Raw genomic sequence first — 13,320 nt, 5'->3', positions numbered from 1 at the left:
TTTGGTACAAACTTTAAATATGGTAAAGGAGAAAGACTTAACTATATACTAGAGCCAGGAATCAAAATCTCCGTTATCTTTTTAGCCCAATAGATTGGTGTATTTGTATAGCCCTAATTAGTAAAGGCTTTAGGGTTAATGTGCAGTTCTATAATAAGCAGGAATTTGAATTTAATCTTCATTTTTGGAAATGAGTCTTATAATTTAAAAAAGAGCTTATATTTTAAGAAATAATATTTACATAACTGCTTTAACTGAATGTGACTTTTTATTGTCTGTTCTATTCGTACTTGGCCATAGTTTTATTTTGACTAGTCCTAAGAATTGGAACACTTAAAATCAGCCGTTAGTATTTTTTTAATGTAAGGAATGTGGATTATTTCAAATTACCTTTAAATGCTTTCAGTGTACAAAGAGTAGCTTACACAGATGAATAGAATATATATTGATTAAGGTCTGTGGTTACTGGCTGTTTAACTTAAATCCTTCAAACTCTTTACAACTTTTCATCAAGAGTTTTTGTGATAGAAAAATTTCCTCCTTTGGAAGTTTAAACTTAGCATTTTTAGGGGAAGGAGCAGTTTATTAGTTCAAATTATTAGACCCTGATATGGTAGTAGTTACTAGTTCCAAACTTCTAAAATATTATTAACATCTCAGGACACTACACATTATCTTGTATTAACTAAAGGTATATGGCCACCCTTTCAGAAGCAAATCATGGGGGAGTGTCTCATCCCCACCTTCCTTGGAAAGTAGAAAAAAGTCAACTCTTTACTATGAGGTATTGATATGGCATAATCACTTTCTGGTGTGTTCAACATGCTACTTCTGATGTAATTAATTGAATGTATTTTTTGAACTTCAATTTGTGTTTATAGCATGTTAGACACTATCTTTGGACACTTGAATTTTCCTTGTTACTTTTCAAGATTACATCTGATCTATGGAGCATTAATGTAAATAGTTTATTCTGTCTTAGTGAAAGTAGTTGAATTACAGAATCATACTTTTGTTTACTTTGGTTTTGAGAAGACCACAATGAAATAAGATTGATTACATATACTTGTCATGTATTTCATTCATTCATTCTGAATAATTGTACTTATATCTTTGAGTTATTTATTGGGATTTTAAATTATTCTTGGTAACTAGAAAGATTTTTTAAATATATTCCTTCTCACAAGATAACCAAAGTCATATATTTTATAAGAAGACTACATATTTATGTTGGGAAGATTTTTTGTCAGTTTCACCTCTAACTTTAAATCTCCAACAGAGTATTTAAAAGTTTTCTTTTAAGTATTAGTAATAAATAGTTCTTGGGAAATTAGTATGGCCTTTTCTCCCTACCAGTTTCTATTTATGTTCCTTTTAGGTAAGGTTTATTTATAATATTTCAAACTAAGCATAGATCATTAGTTTCATTAAAAACTATACGTACATTTTGTTATTTCAGTTACCACTGTTAGAAAGATAGGACCTAATAATTTGAGATGTTCTCATTCAGTCTTTGGATATTAGATGCAAACTTGACACAGAAGGAAAAAAATTGGCTATAACTTAAATGAGTTAAAGGATTCTATCAATGGTTACAATTTTGCCATTTCTTTTGAATTAAAAAGAAATCTTCAGTGCAATGGAGGATCCCTTAAAAATTTTATATTGTTTACATATTTATTCCAAAACATCTTAACCATTTTAATGCTGATTGGCTGGATTTCTCAGTGCTTATTATTAAGGTATCAGGAAGTCTAACAATTGACATCAACAGGATTATTTATGATGGTTGAATTCTCATCATAGTTTGATTTTTGTTTGTGTTTTTGTTTGTGTTCTTTTTTGTTTGTTTTTAAATACTTTTAGCCCAGACTCGAAAAACAGTCCAGTTGACGAAAGTGAGGTGCAAACAGCAGCTGATAGTCCCTCTGTTAAACCTAGTGAAGTTGAAGAAGAAACTATTCCCAACATTCAAACAGAAACTTCCATACAACAAGAAGAGCCTTATGAGGAAGAACCTGAAAAAACACTGTGTGACTCTGACTTTGCTTTTGAAACGTTGGAAGTTGAAACTCAAGGAGAGGAGGTCAAAGTGGAAATTCCTCTGGTAGCATCTACTCCCACCAATATTGAGTTATTCGCTGAAAATGTAGCGGAGTCTGTTTTAAATCAGCAGGTGTATACCAGTGTCTTTGAGAAGGAAGAGGCAGAAATGATTAATCCTGAAATAGAGCTATCAACATCTGACAATGCATTTATTGAAGAAAGAAACATCCAAGGAATTCTAGAAGAATCTCCATCTGAAGCAGAAGATTTCTTTTCTGGGATTACACAGTCTATGATAGAAGCTGTAGTGGAAGTGGACAAACATGAAACTGTTTCAGAAATAGTACCATCGACTTGTATTGTGGCCTTGGAACCAGGAATTTCCACTGGAGATGAGAAGGCAGTGAGTAGAAAAAGAATTTCTGAAAAAAGTCACATAGATGAAAAGGAGGAGAATGAATTTAATGCTAAGGATACAAAAATGGACTTGCACATAGGAACAGAGAAGGCTGAAAAGAGTGACTCTAGGATGGTTGCAGAGAAGTTGGAAAAGATAGTGGCAGCAGTGAAAGAAAAGCCTACAGAAAACACTGTGATCAAGGTATACCCAAATAAAGGAGTAGGTCAGGCTAGTAAGCCTGATGAAACTAATAAAACTAGTATGCTGGCTGCATCATATGTACCTAGCAGTAAGTCAAGCATCAAGGCAAGTATGGTCTCTTCTCCAAAGGGAAAAACTACAGTTTCAAAATCTGAAAACCAGAAAAGTTTTCTAAAATCTGTATTCAGAGATCAAATAAATGCTGAAAAGAAACTTTCAGCCAAGGAATTGGGTCTGCTTAAACCTACAAGTTCCAGGTTGGCTGAAAGTAGCAGTAAATTCAAACCCACTCAGAGCAGTATTACCAGAGGAGGCAGTGGAAGGTTCTCAGCCCTGCAAGACAAGGATTCTAAATTGGATTACAGGGATATTACAAAACAGTCTCAGGAAACAGAGGCTAGAACTTCGATCAAACGGGATGACAGCAACAATAAGGTGAGGAGGGTAGGAAGAATGGCTCAGTGTATTTTTGAAGTTCTGCTGTTGTAGCTATGGAGTAGGAGATGTAATCTTGTTTTATCTTTCATCTTCTTACTTTACTCCCAAGCTCCCATTTCCCTTAACAATTCCATTGATCTAAGCCAGAAGACATTTAGAATAATAAGCTCAAGTTCATAATTATTAACAGGTTTGAAAAGCATTATTAGAATAAAATGTGGTCAAAAACATAATTTTGTAGTTTAAAAAAAGTCTGCATTGAGTCATCTGAGGTGATTTAGCACTCTACTTCTGAATGGGAAACTTTTCTCTTTTAAATTGAAGCTTTTATTACGAGCTTACTGAATACCCAACTTAGATATTATTGGGAAAGGTCAGTAAAACGGAATTTAACTACAACTTATAGACTGTGCCTGTACTGTTAAATGACTGTTGACTTAGTTTGGTATACCTGTTAAATATTTGTGTAACTGAATGTGTTTGGATAATGTTTGCTGTTTGAAGTCTCTCTTTTTTAAAAAGAACATTAATTACCTAGTTGTAAATTCTGTTTTTCTATATTTTTTACTTAATATTTCAGACTTTGGCTGGGCAAAACACTAAGAATCCTAAAAGCACCACTAGTAGAAGTTCCAAGTCTAAAGAGGTAAGAAACCATTGACTAACACTAAGCCTTCTGTTCCATCCCTTCATAGAAGAGTACATTTATTTACCTTAGAACTTGTGTCTCTCCTATAATAATTAGTTTGATATAGAGCAAAGGACAGGAATAAGTTTTGTTTTGTTTTTTTTTAACCCTACCTCCAATTCATTTTTGTCCTTGAGCTAGGTTAGCTTGTGTTCTTCATGCAGGACAAAAAGTTACCAGAGATAGAATGAGAATTAGAATAGGAAAATATATTCAATCGCATATTGACAAAAATAGGTTAGAAACATAGGGGAAAATCATATGAAAAGGAGTCTGGTGTTTGACTAGAGTCCTCCTCCTCCTCATTCTGCAGCACTTCCAAGTAGATTGTCATTTCAGTAACCTAAATAGATGGGATCTAAGATTTACTTTTCCAGAACTGAGTTCTGCTGCCAAACAAATATCTTACGTTTTATATTTGGTGGTTTGGTATTTTAGGTTTCCGCCATTCATAGAACATTTTTTCAGTCATTTTACTTTTTTCCACCAGTAAGGGATGAATTTGGGTCTATTTTATTGGGGCAAGGGGAAATGTTAGTAGTTTAAGAAGCAGAAGTAAGGATATGGTCAGTTCCATTGACTTAATAAGTTGATAATATAATTGCTTACAGAATCCCCTCCAAAAAAAATTACTGGATATATATTCTGATATTATTATATGTACTAGTAATTGATCATTGATAGCATATATAAATTCATTAAATCTTCTAGAACACTTTGTTATTTAATGTATAAAGAAGTAAATACGTTATATTGTCTGACGAATGCTTTAAATATAATATTTTTGTGCATTATATTTCAAAAACTCTTACATCATTTAGGAAATGTAATCTTATTGAAATTAAGTAAAAATGCAATTAGATATAACTAGGATTTTATCTTTGGCAGGTTGTTTGCTTTTTGAATTACAGCTAATTCATTTGTAGGGTTTTTAAAAATAACTCTTAATTTCAGTCTTTAGGAAACGTCTCTGCACTGAAATTCTCTCAAATGATAGTTCATGCACATTTACTGGGTCTATTTGGAACCTAACCAATTATCAGTAGTTGTTCATAATTCCGTGATTTTTTTTTTTTAACCTTTCTAACAGGAACCATTATTTCCGTTTAATTTGGATGAATTCGTTACTGTGGATGAGGTTATAGAAGAAGTGAATCCTTTGCAAGCCAAGCAGAATTCACTAAAGGGAAAAAGGAAAGAGGCTCTCAAAAATATGCCTTCCTCTGAACTTAACTTAAAAAAAAAGAAGGGGAAAACTTCTGCCCCTCATGTTGTTGAGGGAGAATTATCTTTTGTAACATTGGACGAGATTGGGGAAGAGGAAGATGCAGCTGCCCACCTAGCACAAGCTCTAGTCACTGTGGATGAAGTAATTGATGAAGAAGAAATAAACATGGAAGAAATGGTAAAAAATTCAAATTCACTTCTTACGTTAGATGAGTTAATTGATCAAGATGATTGCATTACCCACAGTGAGCCTAAAGATGTTACTGTACTGTCAGTGGCTGAAGAACAAGATCTTCTCAAACAGGAACGCTTGGTAACTGTGGATGAAATTGGAGAAGTGGAAGAGCTACCTTTAACTGAGTCAGCAGACTTAAGTTTTGCCACTTTAAATACTAAAGGAAATGAGGGAAATATTGGAAGGGATCCCATTGGGTTCATTTCTTCTCAGATGCCTGAAGACCCTTCTACTTTAGTTACTGTAGATGAAATACAGGATGACAGCAGTGATCTGCACTTAGTAACTTTGGATGAAGTGACTGAAGAGGATGAAGACTCTCTGGCAGATTTTAACAACCTTAAAGAAGAGCTTAATTTTGTCACTGTTGATGAAGTTGGAGAGGAAGAAGATGGAGACAATGATTTAAAAATTGATTTAGCACAAAGCAAAAATGACCATCCCACAGATAAAAGGGGGGATAGAAAAAAGAGAGCTGTGGACACAAGGAAGACAAAACTTGAAGCCTTGTCTCAAGTAGGTTCAGTAAGTGAGAATATAATGGAAGAAGATCTGAAAACCATGATTGAAAGGCATTTAGCAGGTAGATACTTGGAAGTGGTAGTTTTTCTGTTTTATAAGAGTATTACATTTAAAAATTTTTAAATATGTGTTGCAGCATTACTAATAATTTTACTCTGTACTGATATAAGAAGCCAACAAATAGTTATGATCAGTGATATTCTCCAAAGAAATGTGTACAAGTTTTACAGATTTCTCTTAGTTACAGAGTAGACCTTACCCCAAGTTACTATACCTCAAGAAAAGATGACAAAACCAGAAAGCACTCTACAATACCCAAATTAGAACTGGAATGAAAATGGTGTATTTGTGTTATTGGAAAAAGCATCTTTCGATAATAAGTAGAAGGATGTTTCTATCAGACTGCCTCCCAGTTTGTGCTTAGACTTTGGATTTAGAAAAATTCATGAAGGTACCATTGCACTCTTAAGTAATATTTTGAGGGTATAGAATAATAACCTCAAAAGTCAGCTCACTTTCAGGATTTGAAGGAGATAAAAATCATTTCCAGTAAGAAACTCTTATACAATGGAATATTACTGAGCTATTAAAATGAAATCTTACCATTTGCAATGACATGGATGGACCTAGAGATTTTTATGCTTAGTGAAATAAGTCAGAAAGATAAATACCATGTGATTTCACTTATATGCGGAATCTAAGGAACAAAAGAAAGGAACTAGTTAAACAGAGACTCACAGATACAGAGAACAAACCGATGACTGCCAGAGGGGAGAGGGGTTGGGGGGTTATGAGAAAAAGGTGAAGGAATGAAGTACAAATTAGATACAACAGTCACAGGGATTTAGAGTATAGTGTAGGCTATATAGTCAATATTATTGTAATGATGTGTGGTGCCAGGTGGGTGTTAGAGTAATCAGGGGGACTCTGTGGATTGTATAAATGCCTTTTTTAAATTTAAAAAAAAAAAAACAACTCTTGAAAGAGTTAGCCAAGCTAAGAATAAAAAATACTAGGACAGTCCCACACACTTATGGAACAAAACAGAAAAATATATGTAGGCTCCTTGGGGAACACAGGTAGGAGAGTATAGTTTGGAACAAGATAATGGGAAAGTAAAAGGAGAATATTTTTTAATTGAATTCTCTTATATTAGAAATAGGTTTCCTTCCTAATTTGAGTATTATCTTGTTTGCAGAAAATGGTGTTAAAACTGTTATTCAGAGTTAAAGGTAATTTGAATATTGTTACTATAGAAATAAATTAGATTTTCTCTTTAAAGCTAAAATGCCAACCAAGAGAGTTAGAATTGGGAAAACACCGCCACTGGAAAAAGCTGTTGCAGGAGAACCAGCACAAGGTGAAGAGGCCTTCCAAATTAGTGAAGGTAAAGCAAGATTGATGGAAGGGTGGGGGGGCGGGGGCAGGAGAGTAACACAGCAGAAGGTGGTGGTTGAAATTCCAAAGTTCTAACATCTAAGAAGAAAAGTAGAAAACCATGAAATAGAGTGGGGAGGGAGGCAGCCTTAAAATTATTAAATCTCGATAAAGATTTTAATCTTTACAGAGAGATAATGGAACATAATGGAATGGGAGAATAATAGGCCATCCTATTAGAAGTGAACAAATTTTTAGAAATGATCGATGAAAGATTATTCTGACTGTGTAGAAAGCATCAAGTAGAAATCATTAACTAGCTCTTGTTCATAGACCAGATCCCTTGTTTTGTGAATGGTGCCAAGCAGCCAGACAATGAATCAAGATATCTTCCTTTTATTAATATAATTTATGTTGAAACTAATAGGGGACTGTGTCTAAGGGAGAGCACTCTAGTCACACAGATATTTGCCATTTTGTCCATTTAGCATTGCAAAATACTAAAAAGGGTAGACAAGAAAAGCACACTATTGCACATCTCAGGTTTATTGATCGAGAGAGGTAAAACAAAAAATCAACTACCAGAATGACTTAAACAGCTGTGTAAGGGTATCCATTGTTCAATTCTCTTTGCAGCACCCTCCTTGCTCTTCTGTTTTCCTATGTTCTCTAAGGAAAAGCAACCAATTCTGATTCAGTCCAAGGTCATTGAATTTGCTCTCAGCTGGGCCCTCAGTTGGGCCCTCAGTTCTGCACTACAAACTGTTACAGACTTCCTTTCTTTCTCATTTCCTAATTAGCTGTAACATAAGCCTTTTTCCCCCTCCGTATCACCTAGCCCATTCTTCACTGGATAATCTTGCTTTTATTTCTATTTACCAGAGCAAATATATGCCTTCCCCTGTCTACTACCTTGTAGTTTAGCTACACTGGCTCCTCACCCATAAAATATGCCTAAGTCTTTCCTATTTAAGAAACCATGCCCTTAACCTTGGAGTCCTTCTAGCTCCCATCTTGTCTCCTTTCTTTTAACACAAAGCATTTAGAAAGAACACCTATTTTTACTTCATCTCCCATTGAACTGGATGTATATTGGCTACTTTCTGAATCACCTTCCTGAAGTTGATGTTGATAAAGAACCTCTTTTGGTCTGTCAAACTTGATTTTAAGGTTTTTTTCTTCTTAATTTAGTCTTATTTGTTACTATTGATCATGCCCTCTTTTTTTTTTTTTTTATTTTATTATTAGTTTCAGGTATACAGTACATTGGTTAGGCATTTTATAGTTTATGAAGTGATCCCCTCGATTACTCTATCACCTATCGGGCTCTCATGCCCTCTTTCTTAAAGCTCTTTCCCACGGCCAGTCGATACTTCTTTGTTTTCGTCTCTGTAACTTCCCCTTGATACCAGGCCACAGAGGTTTAGTTGAAGTATGAAGAAAGGATGATTTATTTACTGCTTATGTAACAATTTATATTTCCATTAATGGAGAATCTTTTCTCACTTAAGAAAAAGTCATTTTCCAACTTAAACTATGTTTTTTAATCTATTTTAATTATATAATTATTATATTTTTTATCATTAGATAAATGTGCCTTTGGAGTGGCAGAAGTAAGTGTGTTTGATATTGCTTTAGTGAGGGAATGAACTTTTGTAGGGAGAGACTGGAGACTATGTAAACCATTGATTCAAGGAAAGGAAGACAGCCCTTTTTTTTTAATTACTTCTTTAGGACTTTTGATGACCAGTAAAATGCTAGGATTAAGAGAAGAGTAAATAATGATTTCATAGTTGCTAGCAATCTCCTCAGATTTGGTAAAGGTAGCCCAGTTACATGGAGAGAGCACTTAACTTGAAGTCAAAAGTCTTGGTTCTGGCCTCTGTCACTTATTAGCTATGCATCCTTAAGCATATCAGTTTCTGCCTCTTGGTTTTGCTTTCTCCATCTATGAATAAATAGGAATATTAATGATTTGACTTATATCACGCAAGATAAACGCTAAATGAATGACATATATGAAAGTGATTTGTCGAGTACTACACAAAAGTTATTTCGTAATAACTTATTTAGTTAAGTTATTTTTATTAAGTTATTTCGTTATAAGGTATTTCGGCTACTGAGGTTAACCAGGATTGCTTGTGGGACCAGTTTCTTTTTTGTCTTCCTCCAAGATCGTATTTTGCAGTATATCTGATAACATCGAGTGCTTTTTACATGTTATTCACTCTGCTTTTTTTAACATTTGTATTTTCACTTGTGAGTCTGTCTAACAAGGGTCTTAGTCCATCAGTTTAGACTAAGTCCATCAGTTTGTTTTTTCTTTTTTTTTTTTTTCTGGTTAGAAGGGCCTCAGTACAGGACATCAGAATTATCCTCTGGTCATGTCTTTTTCTCCTTAATCCATACTTTCCGCAACTCAACACTTTGCATACACAAGTTAACTCTTGACAGTAGTTAGAGAACTTGAACTTCTTTCATTACACTTTAAATTCTTTCTGGAACAATTTACAAATAAAATAAACTGTTAGTTTTAGTCCTTGCCCTTTAAATCCTTTTAATAAGGTTAAACAGATTTACTCATTTATTCCTTCCATTAAAGAATCTTGAAAGAGTGATCAGGTGAGATTAACTAAGGAAGATTTACTTAAAGAGATGAACCATAAATTTGTCTTTGAAGGTAGGGATTATCTAATGTTAGCTGCACACAGTCTACAAATCTATTTTGAGTAACTTTTTTTTTCTTAAAAAACACAATGACTTCAGTTGATGAAGAATCTGGCTTAAAGGATTCAGAACCAGAAGGAAAACGCAAGAGAATTGAGGACTGTTTAGGGAAATCAGTGGCAGAAGATATCCCTGAAGGTAAAGTAAAAATGACATTTTTTTCCTTATTCATGTGAAATAAAAATTCAGCACCCTAATAAGAGTTCTCTTGTTTAGATGAGTAATGGAATAACCTTGCTTAGATGGTTGTTTTAGAATAGAAATTAGCAAGTTTTGCATGTTGGCATTTCTGAAAAGTTTATTAAACTGTGTGTTTTTACCTGGCAAGGATATTTTTATTGTATTCTTAAAGTCTGGGATGTGTCTCTTTTTTCATGGTACTTTCTTTTCTGCTCTGGTAAAAATTGAATTATACTTGCCCAGGCAGAAATTCCACTTAGGTAGAACATGCCGAAAAGCTTAGCTAGCAAACTTTGTTCATGGCTATTAAGATGATCTGAGGGGCTTCTTATTTATTTACCCAGAATATTCCTCAAGAAGACAATTGCCCATCATTTTGCTGCTGATCTTCCTGTTTAATTTTAATAGGGGATTCCAAAAAATTTTATTTCAAAGACTCTGAAATTCTTTTCCAATGAATTGCTATTCTGAAGGAATTCCCTGGCATTATCTAATTATCTGTAGTATTCCCTGGAATATTATAGAATTTGCTAAAAAGTAAAATAAAGACCTTGGTTTTGTGATTAAAAGCTTAATTACTTTTGACCCCAAGATCTGTAGCAGTATATATTATGTTTGTGCGTAAGGATATACTGTGCTTAGTATGGTTGTCATATTTTGATAAATTGATTAGCATAGCTATAGAGATTTGTTATGAATTTTTCTTCTTTCTCTTTTCCCTCTCTCTTCTGTCCTCTAGATTTAGACTTTCTTGTACCGAAGGCTGGATTTTTCTGTCCAATTTGTTCCCTCTTCTACTCGGGTGAAAAGGCAATGACAAATCACTGCAAGAGCACACGTCATAAGCAAAATACAGAGGTAAACTTTTTTTATTCTTAGCTCCTCATAAAATTTTTAGGTAGAGGTATTGTAATCAGTCTACTTTAGTGTCTTCTCAAAATGTACATTCTTTCCCTTTGGAGAACTTTTGAAAGTTAGTGCCACTTGATTTAAGTCCAGAATCCTATTCCTCTCCTTCATTGTACCTGGCCAGTAACTTCTAGGCTTTATTTTTTTCCTTTGGCATCATTTGCCATAGCAGATTTTGCAGATCGCTAGTCCCATGTGACATTCCATTCAGTGTGGGAAACTATTTGGATGCCCTCTTGCAGAGTCATGGACACATAGCATATCGAAGTTCTTGAATTGTCTAATCAGAAAGAATCACTTAACCCATTCCGTAAACTGATTTAATCACAACTTCCCCCTCTTTTTCAAGTACAGGTCTTTGGGGAATGCTACTCTAGATAATTATCGGCCATAGCTCTTATCTAACACATGTTGAGCTCTTATTTAACTCCCTCCCCCATCAACTTTATGAGGTAGATGCTATCATTCCAATTTTAAAAATGAGGAAACAAGCTTAAGGAGTTTCTAAACCCATGTATCTAATCCCAAAGTCACATAGCTACTTAGTGACAGATCTAGGATTTGAACGCAGCTCTGTTTTATTCTAGGCTCAAGCTCTTTATTGCTATGTTTAGCTTTTCTAACTATTTTTCATATACGAAGGCCCCTTTGCTGCCTTTGCATCTTTATATTGTTTTTTTGCCCTATCCCAGTACCACTTGCATCGCTTGTTATTCCTCATTCTTCAAGTCTCAACTTAAATATCAGCTTCCCAGAAAGGCCTTTGCCTAAGAAAGACCTATATAAAATAGAACCCACCCATCCCCCCTCCCCCCCGCAAAAAAGGATCAATCTCAATCAATTATACCTTACTGTATTTTTTCCCTTTTATAGGGCTTACCACCACCCAAACTTATCTCGTTTATTTTTTTTGTTTCTCTTCCCCCACTAGAATGTAAGCTCCATGAGGTAAAGGGCCTTACCTATCTTGTTGACCACTGAGTCCCCAAGCACCAAGCGTAATGCCTGGTATATCATAAATATCAGCTGACTGATGAATATAAGGAAGGAATGTTAATGTAAGGCACAGTGTTTCTAATTTTTATTTTATAGGATCAGATTCTTTTAAATTGTAAATACAATGAAATGTGTTAGATTTGTTTGTACACACAGCAAAGCAACATCTAATAAATACTTTATATTGCAAATTGCTTTTAACAGAAGTTCATGGCCAAGCAAAAAAAGGAAAAGGAGCAGAATGAGTTTGAAGAAAGAAGCTCTAGGTGATTGAGGGAAAGGGAAAAGAATTCATTAGAAATTCATTTAGGGTCCAGTTGATTTGTGTATTTTTGTTATCACTTAATTTGTAATTTTTGTTTAAGAAGCAAATATTCATGTTGTACAAATTTCTGATTGCCCTTGATGTAGAGAGACTGATGGGGAAAGTATGATGGGTTTGATTTTTATATCAAATCATCAGGCATGGAGAAATATCTTTTAGAAGTGTTAAAATAAATGTTCCTACTGTATATTTAAAATACCATCTTGTGTTTATGGCTGATTTATTAAAGATTTGCTTGCCTCTGATTGCAGACGGGCTTCTTCTTTATAGTCACTATGACTTGGAATGTGTGGGGATTCAACTATCCATTTACAGGTCAAAGACTTCTTAAAAGTCTCAAGTTTTTCTGGCTAAAATTAGTTTGTAGCATATTTGGCCCAGGTAGGTTTGACTAAAACTTGACTTGATTTTTAATAATTTTTTTTAACGTGTTGGGAAAATATTTTTTTTTCTGCTTCTGGTAATATCTACTATTTCTGCCAGACCCACGTAAGGTAGCTCCTTATAAGTCATTTAGCATTAGCCTGGAACTATAAAGACAAAGCAGCCTTTACTTCCGGTGTGCTACTAGAATTGCTTTTTAAACATTTGAATTATTTAATATGTTTATAAGAAGTCATAGGGACATAAGAAGTAATTCAGTGGCTTGTTAAATGCTGGACACAGCCCTTTACTATAAATTTTTAGATTAAGCCATGCTTCAGACACAAGCTTGCTGACTTTGAATTGTTTTAGTATCTGATTTCTTAGTTCGTCCAACATTAGAGTGCACCAGTTAATAATAGAGGGTGAGTGGAGGGAAATGAAAACAACTGCTTTTTTTAGGTTTCTTATTCTTATCACAGCATAAGCATTACCTCACAGTCAGCAAGAGTGAAGGACAAAAAGCAGCAACTTTTGGTTGTTGCTTACGAAACTCACTACACACTAGGTTCAGATGTAGCTACATTCTGAGCAAAAGGACAAAATACTACATGCTACAGATTAAGGAATGGAGTGGGAAGGGGGATAGATTGTGAATGCCACGAGTCCATTGTAATTAAAACCAT

The 13,320-nt window shown here is 34.3% G+C and overlaps 1 protein-coding gene across 4 annotated transcripts in view; it reads left to right on the top strand.

Moving 5' to 3' along the window:
- Positions 1–12,521, top strand: part of ZNF638 (zinc finger protein 638) — a 77,782-nt gene extending 65,261 nt beyond the window's left edge. For all 4 annotated transcript variants that reach the window (XM_011365548.2, XM_011365547.2, XM_023533822.1 and 1 more), the window contains 7 exons: positions 1,867–3,082; positions 3,666–3,731; positions 4,864–5,818; positions 7,040–7,144; positions 9,901–9,999; positions 10,781–10,899; positions 12,151–12,521. In XM_011365548.2, coding sequence (XP_011363850.1) covers positions 1,867–3,082; positions 3,666–3,731; positions 4,864–5,818; positions 7,040–7,144; positions 9,901–9,999; positions 10,781–10,899; positions 12,151–12,216 — 2,626 coding nt within the window. In that variant the 3' untranslated portion in view covers positions 12,217–12,521. The remainder of the gene's footprint in view (positions 1–1,866; positions 3,083–3,665; positions 3,732–4,863; positions 5,819–7,039; positions 7,145–9,900; positions 10,000–10,780; positions 10,900–12,150) is intronic.
- The last annotated feature ends 799 nt before the right edge of the window (positions 12,522–13,320 follow it).

The sequence above is a fragment of the Pteropus vampyrus genome, unplaced genomic scaffold (genome assembly GCF_000151845.1).
Source record: "Pteropus vampyrus isolate Shadow unplaced genomic scaffold, Pvam_2.0 Scaffold113, whole genome shotgun sequence".
Lineage (NCBI taxonomy): Eukaryota > Metazoa > Chordata > Mammalia > Chiroptera > Pteropodidae > Pteropus > Pteropus vampyrus.
This window is presented reverse-complemented; position numbering and strand designations above follow the sequence as displayed.